This window comes from Nicotiana tomentosiformis, chromosome 12, assembly GCF_000390325.3.
Source record: "Nicotiana tomentosiformis chromosome 12, ASM39032v3, whole genome shotgun sequence".
In the NCBI taxonomy this organism is placed as follows: domain Eukaryota; kingdom Viridiplantae; phylum Streptophyta; class Magnoliopsida; order Solanales; family Solanaceae; genus Nicotiana; species Nicotiana tomentosiformis.
In genome coordinates, this window is record NC_090823.1 from 75,100,091 (window position 1) to 75,118,863 (window position 18,773).

General features: G+C 42.4%; 1 protein-coding gene across 1 annotated transcript; it reads left to right on the top strand.

Moving 5' to 3' along the window:
- Positions 1–212: 212 nt before the first annotated feature.
- Positions 213–653, top strand: LOC138902878 (uncharacterized). Its single transcript, XM_070190779.1, has one exon. The coding sequence runs from the start codon at positions 213–215 to the stop codon at positions 651–653; it is 441 nt and encodes a 146-aa protein (XP_070046880.1).
- Positions 654–18,773: the final 18,120 nt, after the last annotated feature.

Here is an 18,773-nt window from a genome sequence, read left to right on the forward strand (position 1 = left end):
TCATATGTATTATTTTAGTGTGCCACAGGGATGCTTTAATATTATTTAACCATAGTTCCACTTATTCATATGTGTCATCGTACTTTGGTTGTCATTTGGGTATGCCTCATGATTCTTTTATTATGCATGTTCATGTATCTACGCTGGTGGGTGATTCTATTATTGTGGACCATATGTATCAGTCGTGTCTGGTGAATATTGGGGGTTATGAAATGGGAGTTGATCTTTTATTGCTCAGCATGGTTGATTTTGATGTGATATTGGGCATGGATTGGTTGTTTCCATGTCACACTATTCTTGATTTTTACGCTAAGACCGTGATATTGGCGTTGCCGGGGGTGCCAAGGTTGGAGTGGATAGGCTCCCTAGATTATGTTCCTATTAGAGTGATTTCACATTTGAAGGCTCAACGGATAGTTGAGAAAGGATGTTTGGCATATCTGGCCTTCGTGAGGGATGCTAGTGCTGATACCCCTACCATTGAGTCAGTTCTAGTAGTGAGAGACTTTCCAGATGTGTTTCCAGCAGACCTGCCGGGCATGCCACCCGACAAGGACATTGATTTTGGTATTGGTCTGGTGCTGGGCATTCAGTCCATCTCTATTTCTTCGTACCACATGACACCTATAAAGTTGAAGGAGTTAAAAGAGTAGTTGCAAGAGCTAGTTGATAAGGGCTTCATCAGGCCTAATGTGTCGCCTTGGGGTGCACCAGTTCTATTTGTGAAGAAGAAGGATGGTGCTATAAGGATGTATATTGACTATAGGCAGCTGGACAAGGTTACTATTAAGAACAAGTACCCACTGCTGTATATTGATGACTTATTTGATCAGCTAAGGTTACTAGAGTGTTCTCGAAGATTGATTTGAGGTCGGAGTATCATCAGTTGAAGATCTGGAATTTAGATATTCCGAAGACGGCTTTCAGGATCTGCTATGGTCACTACGCATTTTTGGTGATGTCTTTTAGGCTGACCAATGCCCCAGCAACCTTTATGCACTTGATGAATAACGTGTTCTAGCCATATCTTGATTCCTTCGTCATAGTGTTCATTGATGATATATTGGTGTACTCACACAGCCAGGAGGATCATGAGATGCAACTGAGTATCATACTCCAAACTTTGAAGGAGAAGAAGCTATATGCTGAATTCTCCAAGTGTAAGCTTTGGCTTGATTCAGTGGTGTTTTTGGGGCATGTGGTGTCCAGTGAGGGGATTAAGGTAGATCTGAAGAATATTGAGGCAGTTTAGAGTTGGCCTAGACCGTCTTCTTTTACTGAGATCCGGAGTTTCCTTGGTTTGGCTGGATATTATCTCCGTTTTGTGGAGGATTTCTTGTCCATTGCTTCACCTTTGACTAGATAGACCCAGAAGGTGCTCCTTTCAGATGGTCCAACGAGTGTGAGGTGAGCTTTCCAAAGCTCAAGACTGCATTGACCACAACCCCAGTGTTGGTGTTGCCTATGGGTTCGGGATCTTACATCGTGTATTGTAATGCATCACATATTGGGCTTGGCGTGGTGTTGATGTAGGATGGTAGGGTGATTGCCCACATCTCGGCAGTTAAAGGTTCACGAGAACAATTACCTTATTCATGGCTTAGAGTTGACAACCATTGTTCATGTGTTGAATATTTGGGGGCACTGTCTGTATGGTGTTCCATGTAAGGTCTATACTGAACATCAGAGTCTCCAGCACTTGTTCAAGCAGAAGGACCTTAATTTGCGGCAGCGAAGATGGTTAGAGTTGCTAAAAGGCTATGATATCACCATATTATATCATCCAAGGAAAGCCAATGTGGTGGCCGATGCATTGAGTAGGAAGGCTGATAGTATGGTCAGTATGGCCGCGTTCTTGGTTGCGCTGTGGCACAGACATCGTTGTTGGAGCGTATCAAGGCTCGCCAATTTAATGATCCTCACTTGATGGTGTTGAGGGACACGGTGCTGCAGTGTGGTGCTAAGGAGGTTGTGATTGGTGATGGTGGTGTTATGTGGCATCAAGGCCTGATTTGTGTTCCAAATGTTGATGGTTTGAGAGATTTGATCCTTAAGGAGGCCCACAGTTCGCGCTATTCTATTCACCCAAGTGTCACGAAGCTGTACCGTGACTTGAAACAACACTATTGGTGGTGGAGAATGAAGAAAAATATTATTTCTTATGTCTCTCGGTGTCTGAATTGCCAACAGGTGAAGTATGATCATCAGAAACCGTGAGTGTTGACTCAGTGATTGGAATACCGGAGTGGAAGTGGAAGCGCATCACTATGGATGTTTTGGTAGGCTTATCGCGGACCTTGAAGAAATATGACACAGTCTGGGTTATTGTGGACCTATTGACTAAGTCTGCACACTTCATTCCAATGATGACATCCTATTCTTCAGAGCGGTTGGCTCAGATTTACATCAGGGAGATTATCCGCCTGCCCAACATGCCCATTTCCATCATTTCTGATCAAGGCACACAGTTCACATCACAGTTTTGCTGCGGTGTAGTGAGATTTGGTTATTTGGGTAGAGTTGAGTAAAACATTCCATCCTCAGATGGACGGGCAGTCCGAGCGGACTATTCTGATCTTGGAGGACATGCTATGTGCCTGTGTTATGGATTTCAGAGGTTCATCGAATTGTTTTCTTTCATTAGTAGAGTTCGCCTACAACAATAGCTTCTAGTCGAGTATCTAGATGGCCCCTTATTGAGGCTTTGTATGGGAGGAGATGTCGTTCTCCGGTTGGTTAGTTTGAGCTTGGGGAGGCTAGGTTGTTGGGCATTGATTTGGTCCTGATGTCTTGGAGAAGGTGAAAGTGATTCAGGAATGACTTCATATAATACAGTCCAGGCAGAAGAGTTATGATGATTGAAAGGTTTGTGATGTTCCATTTATGGTGGGTGAGAAGGTTCTGCTCAGAGTTTTGCACATGAAGGGTGTGATAAGATTCGGGAAGAAGGGGAAGTTAAGTCCTAGGTATATTAGCCCTTTTGAGGTGATTGAGAGGGTTGGAGAGGTGGCCTACAGACTTGCATTGCCACCTAGTCTATCAAGTGTTCACCTAGTGTTTTATGTATCTATGCTCCGGAAGTATCATGGTGATCCGTCGCATGTTTTGGAATTCAGTAGGTGCAGCTAGACGGGGATCAAACTTATGATGTGGAGCTAGTGGCCATTTTGGGCCGGCAGGTTCAAAAATTGAGGTCAAAGAACATAATATCAGTGAAGATTCATTGGAGAGGACAGTCAGTCGAGGAGGCTACTTGGGAAACCGAGCAGGAGATACAGAGCAGATATCCTCACTTATTTGAGACCCCAGGTATGATTTTAGACCCGTTCGAGGATGAATGTTTGTTTAAGAGGGGGAGAAAGTAACGATTCGACCTATCGTTTTGTGTATTGTAGCCCTGTTCCCCTATTTATTTTCTCTTGTATGTTCATTTAGGGTTATGTGACTTGTCAGGATGGTTGGGATTGGTTTTAAGGAAGTTTTGGAGTGAATTGGCATACTTAGTTCCATGGTTGGAAGCTTATATTTAAGCGTTAACCGGAGTTTGACTTTTATATAGACGACTTCAGAATAATGTGTTGATGGTTCCAATAGCTTTGTATAGTGAATTTGGACTTGGGAATATGCCTAGGTGTTGGTTTAGAGGTCCGTGGGTTGATTTGATGCTTTTTGGCGAAACTTGGAAAGTTGAAGGTTTGGAAGGTTGAGAGGTTTGACCGAGAGTTGACTTTGTTGATATCAGGTTTAGATTTTGGTTCCAGGAGTTGGAATAGGTCCGTTGTGTCACTTGGCACTAGTGTGCAAAATTTGAGATCATTCGGAGTTGATTCGATATGGTTCGACATGAGTTTCGGAAGTTGGAAGTTTATTAGTTCATTAGGCTTGGCTTGGGGTGCAATTCGTGGTTTTGATGTTGTTTGCTATGATTTGAGTCTTCGAGTAGGTTTGTATTATGTTTTAGGACTCATTAGTATGTTTGGATGAGGTCTAGGGGGCTTTTCGAGTGTGTTTCGAATGGTTGACGGATCATGTTTGGACTTAGGGGATTGCAGAAGTTTCTGGTTCCTGATGCTTTTGCACATGCGATGGTTTGGCCGCAGGTGCGAGGCCGCATAAGCGGCAACTTGAACGCAGAAACCAAGGAAGGTTAGACTAAGATGGGTTTGGAGATGCGGAAGTAGTCTGCAGATGCGTGAGAAGGACTTCAAATACAGGGTCGGCTGGGAGAAGGGAGATCGCCGATGCATACATGTTTCTGCAGAAACAGAGGCGCTTCTGCAAGGAAGGAATCGCAGATGCAGAATGTGGTTGGAGGATTAGGGATGCCAGGTGTAGAATATTTGCCACAGGAGTGGGTGCGCAGATGCAGGAACTTTACCGCAGTAGCGATAGGTCGGGATTTAAGTTGAGTACGCAGAAGCGTGGTTTGTACCGCAAAAGCGGTATCGCAAGTGCAAATTTGGGGGACGTAGATGCGAGATCGCTGGGCAGATTTCATAAACAAGGGTTTGGTCCTTATTTATTTTTCTCATTTTGGATTTATGAAGCTAGGTCTAAGGCAATTTTCTGAGTGCTTTTCATCCTAATTGAAGAGGTAAGTAAAGTTTGATCACTTTTGATGTTATTTATTGATTACCCATTGATTATTACACCTAGTTTACATAAATTTGAAGTGAAATTTGGGGACTATGATATTGGAGAGTGAGATTTAGTGATTTGGGGGTTGATTTGTAGATGGAATTGGATTAAATTAGTATGGTTGGACTTGTAATTGAATAGACGTTCAGAATTTGTGAATTTTGTCGGGTTCTGGGGTGTGGGCTCGGGATTGACCTTTTGGGTTGACTTTGCATATTTGATTCAAGACCTTAGCTTTATCATTTGTAATTGTTTCTGATGGCTTTTATTGATAATATTAAGTTGCTTTGACTAGATTCGAGTCGCTTAGAGGCTGATTCGCGAGGTAATGGTTTTTGGAGTATTGAATTGCGCGTTTTGAGGTAAGTAACATATCTAAACTTGGATTTGAGGGTAATTATCCCTATGAATCATGCTATATGAGATGTATTGGGCATGACACACATGCTAGGCGACAGGCGTGTGGGCGTGCACATGATAGTCATGATTCGAGTTGACTTATAGATTATTACCGGACTTGTTTTTGCTATCATACCTTGTTATACCCATGTTTTCCCTACTTGTTTGATTATCTGAGTCATGATTCATGTTATAAATCATGTTTAGGCTATGTGATTATTTGGTTGAGACCTAATGAGGCTATTTCTGTTGTTTTGGGCTATCTGGCTTAACTATAATTATACACTCATGATTCTACATTTGTATATCATATCTCAGTCTCTGTTCATCATTCCTTGTTACATCACACATTGTGGTTATTTTCCATATGTGGTACTATTTAGGATAAGTGATATGAGATTTGTGAGCCCTTAAGACTTGACAGGTTGATGAGTGTGGTGGGTATTAGAGTCGTGTTGTGAGTGTTATTTGGATTGGGCTGTACGCTGCAGCAAGCCATATTGGCTTTACTCCTATTTGGATCGGGCTTCACGCTGTAGCAGGCCATATTGGCTTTTGATTATTGCTTGGGCAGGATCCGCCCCTCCAGAGTCTGACATGCCAGTAGTGAACGCATGCACAATGATATATATACCCGTGCTTTGGTGAGGGGCATTGATGTCGGGCACCCGTACAATGCTGAGTGATTGTGTGTGTGATGAAGTGGGCATTTGACACAGACACCTTGCGTATGCTTAGAGTGAGAGCACTCGGGGATACCACCATGAAATCATTCACTTGACATGCATATTTGACATGTAGGCATATAGATATATCATTGCGCATGCTAGCTGGTAAATGATATGTTCTTATTAGTGTTGGGCTTTAATTGTTATACTTGGAAGCATGTCTAAATTCTTGTAATGTGAACGAGCTGATTATGATAATTCCTTTGAGTTACTTATTGTTACTGTCATCATTATATATGTGTTGTCATTGATATTAGTCTCTGACTGTTTTCTTCTGAGCTCCTCGCCGCTTTCAGCCCAAGGTTAGTTTTGTTACTTATTGAGTACATAAGGTCGATTGTAATCTTACTACACTCTGCACTTCGTGTGTAGATCTAGGTACATCTGGATGTGGTGATTTCTAGAGCCGTGTTGCTACTAGTATTTGGGAGACTTCAGGGTAGCTGCTATGTCATCCGCAGACCTTGACTCTCTTTCCTTTATTTCTCTTATTACTGTTCTATTTTCCAGATAGTTGTATTGTGGATTTGGTTTGTATTTTGATATTCAGTATTGCTCATGTACTCGTTGACACCAAATCATTGGGATGGTTGTAGTAGTTTTGTTGTTGCTTCTTAGATATTTCATTATATTTCCACTGTTGAGTTTATTAAACCTTGTTTTTTCAAATTTGTAGTTATTGCGTGACTATTGGCTTGCCTAGCAAGTAGTGTTAGGTGCCGTCGCGGCTCCGGTGGGAGTTGGGGAATGACATCCATTGATGTTGAGATTTTTCTACTTAGTGCGCAAGGTTATGGGAGTATCTTCCATGGGTGATTGTTTATGTATGACATGCCAGTCATTTATGTGGGAGAGACTGAGATCATTTATGGAGATTCTGGTACTGTCACAGATTGGAGAGTTTATTTCTGAGAGGCAGACTATTCCTCCGGTTGTGGGTTGTGAATGTTTGTTCAAAATTTGATAGCTTGTTGCATGCATCACAAATGAGGTCATTGTAGATCTTTGGAAGGCTATTTGCCTATTTCGAGATGATCGGAATTGATTTGGAGGCCCATTGGTAGGCCTGATAAGAATGCGTATTCTCTATAGGAGCAAGAATGTAGAAGAGATGACGTGGGAATCGGAGGAAGAAATGAAGTCTAAATACCCCCACCTATTTCAAACTGAAGATATGGTTCGAGATGGGACGCTACAACATAGCTCTATGTAGGCTAGCAGGTCATCAGGTAAGCTTTTATTTTTCACTTTCAATATTTATGATTTACGGTCGGTGAGGCAAATTGCTGCTATTTATAAAGATTGGCCATATGTGGCATGCATAGTATGTTTCTGGCTACGTGCAGGTTGGTTTTAACCTAGTGTACGAAGGATACTTTGGCAAAATTTTCCAAAGTCTCTAAGAGTAAACATTCGAGGACGAATGTTCCCAAGGGGGGAGTGATGTTACACCCTATATTTTCGTACGTAAAAATGCGTCGTAAGCAAACTAATGTAGGACCAAAAATGAGATAATATTTAAAAGTATATAAAGTAAGTTAATCATGTTACCTCTGAGGTTACAAATATTGAAGATCATGAACAACAAGTACAAAGAGGGTTGGACAGTTCAGAAGCTAAAGCAATTGAAGAAAATAATGTTTCGTCGAAAGTCGACAAGTTGGGAATGTTATAACATATACCTTTGGGGTGAGACTAGGGTGCTTAACATGATAAGGAGATTATGTTATGATTTATATTAGTCGTATGACATCCGTGTGTTATGTTTTGAAGTCAAGAGAGTTGTGGAACAAAAGTCGATGAAAGTCATCACAAGTTACATTCATAAGTTTTACTGAAACTTTGGGTCAAATGTAACTGCGATTTTCTCCCAATATACTTAGAGTTATGGGGTGTTCCACCCATCAAATTAAAGATCTATGAGTCTATTTTCCAATGCATTAAACCGTTTGTCAATATGACATCGGAGTAATGAGATATGGGCATTTTTGCGATACTGCGCAAGCTGCTAGGTGACAAGTAGGTGTGTCACCTACTTGCTTAAATGAAAGCCCAAAAATGGGCCATTTCGGGTCGTCCAAAGAGGCCTTTTAAGGGCCTATTTTATTCATATATTAGACTTAAAATAGAGCATAATAACCAGACATAAGCTCTGCAAAGAATCCTCCCAAAAATTTCCCACAAACCCTAATTGATTTTCTCTCCCTTTCAAGTTCTAATTGGAGGTAAAACCTAGAGTTTGAAGAACCAAGATAGGAGCTGAGTTATCCAACAAATAAGGTGAGTTTACTGCTCTCTTTCATCCAGTTTTTCTTCTGTAAATTCATGGTAAGTCATTCTATACTTGTAAGAACTCACGGGACGGTGATCGGAAGCCGTGAGTTCGAGTTATTCACTTGTAGCGGACTGTTTTGTGGACTGTTTTGTGTTGCTGTTGGGCTGCGTGTTTTACTACTATTTTGTGGAGTTTTGGAGGAGGAAGTGGGTTTATAAACACCATATAAATGTAGGGTGGTTGGCTGGTCGTTCGTCATAACATTTTCGGGTCGTTTGACACTACTACGGTGGTCGTTTTGTGTACGAAGAGATTGGGGTGTGTTGGGCTGTTTTGTAGTATTTAATGGTGTATATAGGGCTGGAAAATGATGTATATATGTTGTTATTGTTCTGTTCTTGTATTGTTGGTGTTATCTTGAATTTGGAGGAAGTAAGGATTATAGGGGAGATGCTGCCCGTTTTAATACAAAATAGGTTTGTCGTTCGTTGTGCGATAGTTGTACCTTTCGTAACTTAACGATAGTATTATTATCATTCTTGTAGATTAAGGTGCGAAGAGGTGAGTTCAACTTGGTGATTGGAAAGATTGTGATAAGGTATGTTAAGGCTAAGCCTTCCTTCATTTTGGCATGATCTCGTAGCTACATGTGTTAGTAATGAGACAAAAAGAGAAGTTCATATTCATGAATTTATTCACACTATTCTAGTCTCATAAGTTACAATATTATTCCTTATTGAGACTCTATATTCAATTTTAGTATTGTCTTCTTCCAGTCAAGAGAGCAGCAAGCCTATATATACAGTATTACAGTATTTTCATTACCATCGAGCTATAATCGATGGGCAGGCCCCTATTGGGCAACCTCTGATCAGATGGAAAGTTATATACCGAGCCTACTGTGGCCGAGCGCCTATGAGCGAGCCCAGCATGGCCGAGATACATAGCCTAGTATGGCCGAGCGCCTATGAGCGAGCCTACTATGGCAGAGCAGTTATATATATACCGAGCCTTATAAGGCCGTACAATTATTTTACTTACTATATTGAAGGAGTTGAGTCAGTATCAGCAGGTAAGTATATCTCCAGATCATCTTTGACTCCCAGTTACTTCCAGTTATTATATTATCAGTTCAGTTTCGATTTTCAGTTATGTTATTGCCTTACATACTCGGTACATTATTTCGTACTGACGTCCCTTTTCCGGGGACGCTGCATTTCATGCATGCAGGTTCAGATAGACGGACGAGTAGATCTCCTCAGTAGGTGTTTCCCGAGTTCAGCCTGATCGGTAAGCTCCATGTCTTTCGGAGTTACCAGGTCTAGAGTGTTGTGTACATCTTATGTATATCTGTATATATGTTATGGGTAGGTCGGGGCCCTGTTCCGATCATAGTACATCTATCAGTAGAGGCTTGTAGACATATCCTGTTGGTTAGTGCAGTATGTTGGGTTTGTAGGCCTGGTATGTATATTTGATGGTTTGTCAGCTGTAGTAGCTATGACGGCCTTGTCGGCCTAGCTTTATATTGATGTTTAGTTAGTGCTAGTTTCCATTCAGTTTTATATTTTGCTTTGCAAATTGTCTTGCAAGGTGGCCCCGTGGCCAAAGTATGACATTATATGTTCAGAGTCCCTTAGTCGCAATTTGGTACGCCAGGTTAGGTGAGGCACCGGGTGCTTGTCTCGCTCCTAGGTTCGGGGCGTGACAAACTTGGTATCAGAGCAGTTCTATCCTAGGGAGTCTACAAGCCGTGTCTAGTAGAGTCTTGTTTATAGATGTGTTGTGCACCACATTATATAAGCAGGGCACTACAGGGCATTTAGGAGTTGGTTACCCTTCTTTGAAATCTAAATCGTGCCATAGAACTGAGTTATAGGAAATTTGAATTAAACTTATGTGTTGGTGTTTGCATGCACAGATGACGGTGACTAGGAAGACTACGGCTAACCAGAGGTGAGATACAGCAGTAAGTGAGGGGACCAGCAGGGTAACCCCAGTAGATGGGGCCCAGTCTGAGGCTCAAGGTGAGACCCCTACTCAGCCATTACCGGCTCCTCCACCAACTACGGAGATTCCTAGGGAAACCGCACATCCAGTTCCCCCTCCACTTCCATCAGATCAGGACTTGAGAAGTGCGGTGCATTTGTTGACACAGTTGGTAGCTACCCAGCAACAGGCTAGGGCATCAGCTAGTGCAGGAACTTTTGAGGGGTCTAGGAGTTCAAGGGTCCGAGAGTTTATTGCTTTGAGTCCCCCAGAATTCATGGGGACAGATCAGAGGGAGGACCCGCAGGATTTCATAGATCAGCTTCACAGGATCTTTCGTGTTATGCATGCCACAGAGAAAGAGGCAGTTGAGCTAGCAGCTTTTCGACTCCGAGATATAGCCATCCTTTGGTACGAGGGATGGGAGAGGTCCAGGGGACGTGATGTACCTCCAGCTATTTGGGAGAATTTTTCAGATGCCTTCCTTGACCAGTACTTACCACGGGAGATCCGACAGGCTCGAGTCGATCAGTTTCTATCCCTCAAGCAGGGTAATATGAGTGTTCGAGAGTATAGTCTCCGTTTTGACTCATTGGCCAGATATGCACCATCCATAGTTGCTACTATGCGGGACAGGATTCACAGGTTTATAGCAGGGTTAGCCCCAGAGTTAACCGAGGCATGTTCCACCGCTGCATTGCAGGATAGTATGGATATCTCTCGGATTCAGGCATTCGCCCAGAATATAGAAAGGGGTAGGCGTCGGCAGCAGGGTACAGAGAGGGCTGAGCAAGGGCAACGTAAGAGGATGAGATTTCCTAGGTCTCAGGAGCAATCTCAGGGTAGTTATAGGACCCAGTACTTCGGACGGCCACCTAGGCCTCCGCCACCTCGGTTACAGGGTTACAGGTATGACCGCTATACTCAGTCAGGACCAGGTGAGAGCTCACGGGCATCGGGTTTGCAGTGACAGCGAGGATCTGTGCAGACATGGTCATTTCTCCACGGTGTGACATCTGTGGTAGAGGACACTTGGGCCAATGCCGAGCAGGTTCTGATGCTTGTTATACATGTGGGCGTCCAGGGCATATGATGCGGGATTTCCCAAATAGAGATTCGGGGGGAATGGTACAACCAGCGAGTTCAGCAACAGGATCATCTATGTCCGTGCATCCTTCAGGGCGCGAGTCTCAGTCTTCGGCTGGTAGAGGTCGGGGCAGAGGTAGAGGTTCCAGTTCAAGTGGTAATCAGAACCGTATCTATGCTTTAGCGGGTCGACAGGACCAGGAGTCTTCACCAGACGTTGTGACAGGTATATTAACCATTTGCTCTCACGATGCTTATGCTTTGATAGACCCAGGATCTACTTTATCATATATTACCCCATTTGTCGCGAGGAAGTTTGGTATAGTGCCTGAAATACTAAGTGATCCTTTTGCGGTATCTACACCGGTCGGAGAATCGATTATTGCTAGACGGGTTTACCGAGGTTGTACGGTGACAATTTGTAGTCATCAGACCTCAGCTGACCTAGTTGAGCTAGAAATGATGGATTTTGATGCTATCATGGGCATGGACTGGTTGGCAGCTTGCTATGCCACAGTTGATTGCCGAGCAAAGGCAGCCAGATTTTATTTTCCGGGTGAGCCAGTCCTTGAATGGGTAGGTAATACACCAACACCCAGAGGTAGGTTTATTTCCTATCTGAAGGCGAGGAAAATGATCGCAAAAGGGTGCATTTATCATATTGTGCGAGTTAGAGATGCAGATGCTGAGATACCTACACTTCAGTCTATTCCCGTAGTCAAAGAGTATGCAGATGTGTTTCCAGATGAGCTTCCAGGTATTCCTCCAGAGCGAGAGATTGATTTTAGCATCGATTTGCTTCCAGGAACTCAACCAATATCCGTCCCTCCATATAGAATGGCACCTGGCGAATTGAAGGAGCAATTAAAAGATTTGTTGGAGAAAGGTTACATCAGGCCCAGTACCTCACCTTGGGGTGCACCAGTACTATTTGTGCAGAAGAAAGACGGCTCGCTGAGGATGTGTATCGATTATAGGCAGCTGAACAAGGTAACTATTAAGAATAAGTATCCACTTCCAAGGATCGATGACTTGTTTGATCAGTTGTAGGGGGCTAGATGCTTTTCAAAGATAGATTTGAGGTCGGGGTACCACCAGGTCAGAGTTCGGGAAAAGATATTCCGAAGACAGCCTTCAGGACCCGATATGGCCACTTCGAGTTCCTTGTCATGTCCTTCGGGTTGACTAATGCACCCGCTGTATTTATGGACTTGATGAATAGCCTATTCCGGCCATTTTTAGATCTGTTCGTGATAGTATTTATTGATGATATTCTGGTTTATTCCCGTTCAGAGGATGAGCATGCGGACCACCTGCGAGCGGTACTCCAAACCCTCCGTGATCGTAAGTTATATGCTAAGTTTTCTAAATGTGAGTTCTGGTTGAAGTCTGTAGCATTCTTGGGGCATATTGTATCAGATGAAGGGATAAAGGTAGACACTCAGAAGATTGAGGCCGTGAAATCTTGGCCTAGACCTACCACTCTGACAGAGGTTCGTAGCTTTCTAGGCTTAGCAGGATACTATCGGAGGTTCGTAGAGGGTTTTTCTTCCCTTTCGGCACCATTGACGAAGTTGACACAGAAAGAAACTAAGTTTCAATGGACAGAGGCTTGCGAGCGGAGTTTCCAAGAACTTAAGAACAGGTTGACCTCAGCTCCAGTTCTAACACTTCCAGAGGGTCTAGAGGGTTATGCCGTGTATTGTGATGCATCAGGTGTTGGGTTAGGATGTGTCCTGATGCAACATGGGAAGGTAATTGCGTATGCTTCAAGGCAGTTGAGGAAGCACGAGAGGAATTATCCGACCCACGACCTCGAGTTAGCTGCGGTTGTCCATGCACTTAAGATATGGCGGCATTATTTATATGGTGTTCATGTTGATGTATTTACTGATCATAAAAGCCTACAATATATCTTCAAGCAGAAAGAGTTGAATTTGCGATAGAGGCGATGGCTTGAGTTATTGAAAGATTACGATGTTAACATTCTCTACCATCCAGGGAAAGCTAATGTTGTAGCAGATGCCTTAAGTCGCCGATCTATGGGTAGCTTAGCACATGTAGAGCCCAAGAAAAGACAATTAGCTAGAGAGATTCATCAATTGTCTTCGTTGGGGGTTCGGTTAGTAGATTCTGAGGATGGTGGAGTTGTACTCCAAAACACTACAAAATCATCCCTCATAGCGGAAGTCAAGGAAAGGTAGTACGAGGACCCAGAGTTGGTCGAGCTGAGAGAGCGAGTTCCGCAGCAGAATAAGCCACTGTTAGAGCTAAAGGGAGATGGGGTTCTCAGATATAGGGGTCACTTATGTGTTCCAGATGTAGCAGGGCTACGAGATAGGATTATGTCAAAGGCATATTATTCATGGTATTCCATCCATCCTGGGTCGACGAAGATGTATCATGACATTAAGGATGTGTACTGGTGGAATGATATGAAGAAGAACATTGCTAAGTTTGTCGCCTAATGTACTAGTTGCCAGCAAGTGAAGATAGAGCACCAGAAGCCTGGAGGGCTAATGCAGACTATAGAGATCCCGACATGGAAATGGGAGGCGATAAACATGGACTTTATCACGGGTTTACCTCGTTCTAATCGTAAGTTCGATTCCATATGGGTGATAGTCGATAGGCTCACGAAATCAGCTCACTTCCTACCGGTCAGATCTACATATACAGCAGAAGATTATGCAAAGTTATATATTAAGGAGATAGTGCGGCTACACGGAGTACCAGTTTCTATTATATCTGACCGTGGGGCTCAGTTTACAGCACATTTTTGGAGGTCATTTCAGAGAGGTCTAGGGACTCAGGTGAATCTCAGCACAGCTTTTCATCCACAGACTGATGGACAAGCCGAGCGCACAATTCAGACGCTTGAGGATATGTTACGAGTATGTGTGTTGGATTTTAAAAGAAGTTGGGATGAACATCTACCTCTTGTCGAGTTTGCATATAATAACAGTTACCACTCCAGTATTCAGATGGCTCCGTACGAGGCTTTATATGGGCGTAAGTGCAGATCTCCTATAGGGTGGTTTGATGTTGGGGAATCTGGGTTATATGGGCCAGACCTGGTTCAACAGGCCATAGAGAAAGTAAAGCTCATCCGGGAGCGACTGTTGACAGCTCAGAGTCGTCAGAAGTCATATTCTAACGTGCGGCGACGAGACTTAGAGTTCAGGATTAATGACTGGGTATTCTTAAAGGTATCACCTATGAAGGGCGTGATGAGGTTTGGCAAGAAAGGCAAGCTTAGCCCACGGTATATTGGGCCTTATAGGATCATTCGGAGAGTGGGCCAAGTAGCTTATGAGTTAGAGTTGCCCTCAGAATTGGAGTCTGTCCATCCGGTTTTTCACGTATCTATGCTACGGAAGTGCATTGGCGATCCTACCCGAGTGGTGCCCACGGATGATGTACAGATTACAGAGGACTTGTCATACGAGGAAATTCCAGTTGCCATCCTAGACCGACAAATCCGCAATCTACGAAATAAGGAGGTAGCTTCCGTAAAGGTTTTATGGAGGAGCAAGAATGTAGAAGAGATGACGTGGGAATCGGAGGAAGAAATGAAGTCTAAATACCCCCACCTATTTCAAACTGAAGATATGGTTCGAGATGGGACGCTACAACATAGCTCTATGTAGGCTAGCAGGTCATCAGGTAAGCTTTTATTTTTCACTTTCAATATTTATGATTTACGGTCGGTGAGGCAAATTGCTGCTATTTATAAAGATTGGCCATATGTGGCATGCATAGTATGTTTCTGGCTACGTGCAGGTTGGTTTTAACCTAGTGTACGAAGGATACTTTGGCAAAATTTTCCAAAGTCTCTAAGAGTAAACATTCGAGGACGAATGTTCCCAAGGGGGGAGTGATGTTACACCCTATATTTTCGTACGTAAAAATGCGTCGTAAGCAAAATAATGTAGGACCAAAAATGAGATAATATTTAAAAGTATATAAAGTAAGTTAATCATGTTACCTCTGAGGTTACAAATATTGAAGATCATGAACAACAAGTACAAAGAGGGTTGGACAGTTCAGAAGCTAAAGCAATTGAAGAAAATAATGTTTCGTCGAAAGTCGACAAGTTGGGAATGTTATAACATATACCTTTGGGGTGAGACTAGGGTGCTTAACATGATAAGGAGATTATGTTATGATTTATATTAGTCGTATGACATCCGTGTGTTAAGTTTTGAAGTCAAGAGAGTTGTGGAACAAAAGTCGATGAAAGTCATCACAAGTTACATTCATAAGTTTTACTGAAACTTTGGGTCAAATGTAACTGCGATTTTCTCCCAATATACTTAGAGTTATGGGGTGTTCCACCCATCAAATTAAAGATCTATGAGTCTATTTTCCAATGCATTAAACCGTTTGTCAATATGACATCGGAGTAATGAGATATGGGCATTTTTGCGATACTGCGCAAGCTGCTAGGTGACAAGTAGGTGTGTCACCTACTTGCTTAAATGAAAGCCCAAAAATGGGCCATTTCGGGTCGTCCAAAGAGGCCTTTTAAGGGCCTATTTTATTCATATATTAGACTTAAAATAGAGCATAATAACAAGACATAAGCTCTGCAAAGAATCCTCCCAAAAATTTCCCACAAACCCTAATTGATTTTCTCTCCCTTTCAAGTTCTAATTGGAGGTAAAACCTAGAGTTTGAAGAACCAAGATAGGAGCTGAGTTATCCAACAAATAAGGTGAGTTTACTGCTCTCTTTCATCCAGTTTTTCTTCTGTAAATTCATGGTAAGTCGTTCTATACTTGTAAGAACTCACGGGACGGTGATCGGAAAGCCGTGAGTTCGAGTTATTCACTTGTAGCGGACTGTTTTGTGGACTGTTTTGTGTTGCTGTTGGGCTGCGTGTTTTACTACTATTTTGTGGAGTTTTGGAGGAGGAAGTGGGTTTATAAACACCATATAAATGTAGGGTGGTTGGCTGGTCGTTCGTCATAACATTTTCGTGCCGTTTGACACTACTACGGTGGTCATTTTGTGTACGAAGAGATTGGGGTGTGTTGGGCTGTTTTGTAGTATTTGATGGTGTATATAGGGCTGTAAAATGATGTATATATGTTGTTATTGTTCTGTTCTTGTATTGTTGGTGTTATCTTGAATTTGGAGGAAGTAAGGATTATAGGGGAGATGCTGCCCGTTTTAATACAAAATAGGTTTGTCGTTCGTTGTGCGATAGTTGTACCTTTCGTAACTTAACGATAGTATTATTATCATTCTTGTAGATTAAGGTGCGAAGAGGTGAGTTCAACTTGGTGATTGGAAAGATTGTGATAAGGTATGTTAAGGCTAAGCCTTCCTTCATTTTGGCATGATCTCGTAGCTACATGTGTTAGTAATGAGACAAAAAGAGAAGTTCATATTCATGAATTTATTCACACTATTCTAGTCTCATAAGTTACAATATTATTCCTTATTGAGACTCTATATTCAATTTTAGTATTGTCTTCTTCCAGTCAAGAGAGCAGCAAGCCTATATATACAGTATTACAGTATTTTCATTACCATCGAGCTATAATCGATGGGCAGGCCCCTATTGGGCAACCTCTGATCAGATGGAAAGTTATATACCGAGCCTACTGTGGCCGAGCGCCTATGAGCGAGCCCAGCATGGCCGAGATACATAGCCTAGTATGGCCGAGCGCCTATGAGCGAGCCTACTATGGCAGAGCAGTTATATATATACCAAGCCTTATAAGGCCGTACAATTATTTTACTTACTATATTGAAGGAGTTGAGTCAGTATCAGCAGGTAAGTATATCTCCAGATCATCTTTGACTCCCAGTTACTTCCAGTTATTATATTATCAGTTCAGTTTCGATTTTCAGTTATGTTATTGCCTTACATACTCGGTACATTATTTCGTACTGACGTCCCTTTTCCGGGGATGCTGCATTTCATGCATGCAGGTTCAGATAGACAGACGAGTAGATCTCCTCAGTAGGTGTTTCCCGAGTTCAGCCTGATCGGTAAGCTCCATGTCTTTCGGAGTTACCAGGTCTAGAGTGTTGTGTACATCTTATGTATATCTGTATATATGTTATGGGTAGGTCGGGGCCCTGTTCCGATCATAGTACATCTATCAGTAGAGGCTTGTAGACATATCCTGTTGGTTAGTGCAGTATGTTGGGTTTGTAGGCCTGGTATGTATATTTGATGGTTTGTCAGCTGTAGTAGCTATGACGGCCTTGTCGGCCTAGCTTTATATTGATGTTTAGTTAGTGCTAGTTTCCATTCAGTTTTATATTTTGCTTTGCAAATTGTCTTGCAAGGTGGCCCCATCGTCAAAGTATGACATTATATGTTCAGAGTCCCTTAGTCGCAATTTGGTACGCCAGGTTAGGTGAGGCACCGGGTGCTTGTCTCGCTCCTAGGTTCGGGGCGTGACAATTTATGGATCGGTTTGCACGTTGCAATGGTGAGATGTTCAGTATAATTCCTTGTACTTATCTATTTGGTTGTTTTATTCGTTATGCGGGCTGGATAGTTCTGGTACATGGGTTTTCTTTCCTAATTGGTCATACTCGAGTGGTGATTTGTTGGCGCATGGATCACGTCAAATGAGATTTTTGATGGTGGTTGATGTGGCATGTCAGTTAAGCAGCTTGTGGTGGGTGAGTCGAGGCTATTTGACCTGGAATCAGTGCAATCAGATTTGTATAATGTATGTTTTAAGGAAGAATGTCGCTAATCAACTCAGAATTTGGTAATGGTTCTTGTTGAGTGATAGAAGTCAATGATTTATTGATTTGACAGGTGGTTATGAATTTCTGCACATCTTTTTCATCATTATAGTATTGCAAGGGTTGGAACAAGTTTTTTTATGTGTCATGAGGTATATTACCAGTAGTGGGTTCGATAATAAGCAACTACAATTGGAAGATATTAATATGGGCATATGAGTTATGCGGTACATCGTGTGGTTACATCTTGGGTGTATAATTTTTCTTGGATATGGCTCATTGTGTTTGATACAGTGTATGTATGCAATTATCGGACCTTATGGGAAATTTTGGATATTGGAATTTGGTTCTTAGGCTTGTGGGTTAAGGTCACAGGAAGGATCTTCAGTTAGAGGTGTTCTAATGTGCTTATATGAATTAAGGTGGCACGTGTATGTGCATGATGAGTTATACAGTGATTTGACAGCTTGAAAACGACTCTTGTCATGTTTGAGGACGAACATATGTTTAAGTGGGGGAGGATGTAATGACCCAACTAGTCATTTTGAGCTTTAGCATGTCATTCGGCAGTTTTAGACCTTGAGTAGCTTCATTTTATGCATTATGATTTGCATGTGTAATTGATTTTGATTTTCAAGAAGTTCGAAGTTAATTTGAAAGAATAATTCTCAATTCAGAAGCTTTAGATTGGAAGAATTAACCAATGTTTGACTTTTGAGTAAATGACATCGATTCATATAGTTTTGTAAGGTGATTTCAGACTTGGGCGTATATTCGGGTTGAGTATCGTGTGGTCCGGGAGCGATTTAACGCTAATTGCCAGATGTTTGCATTTTCAAGATTCTTGAATTTGCTAAGTTTGACTTCGAGTGGACTTTGGTGTTATCAGACTCCAGGTGGTATTTCGGGACCTCGTATAGGTCCATTTAGTTGATTGGAAC

Coding starts and splice junctions, on each gene's coding strand:
- LOC138902878 (XM_070190779.1), top strand. CDS start 213: ATGGGAGTTGATCTTTTATTGCTCAGCATGGTTGATTTTGATGTGATA.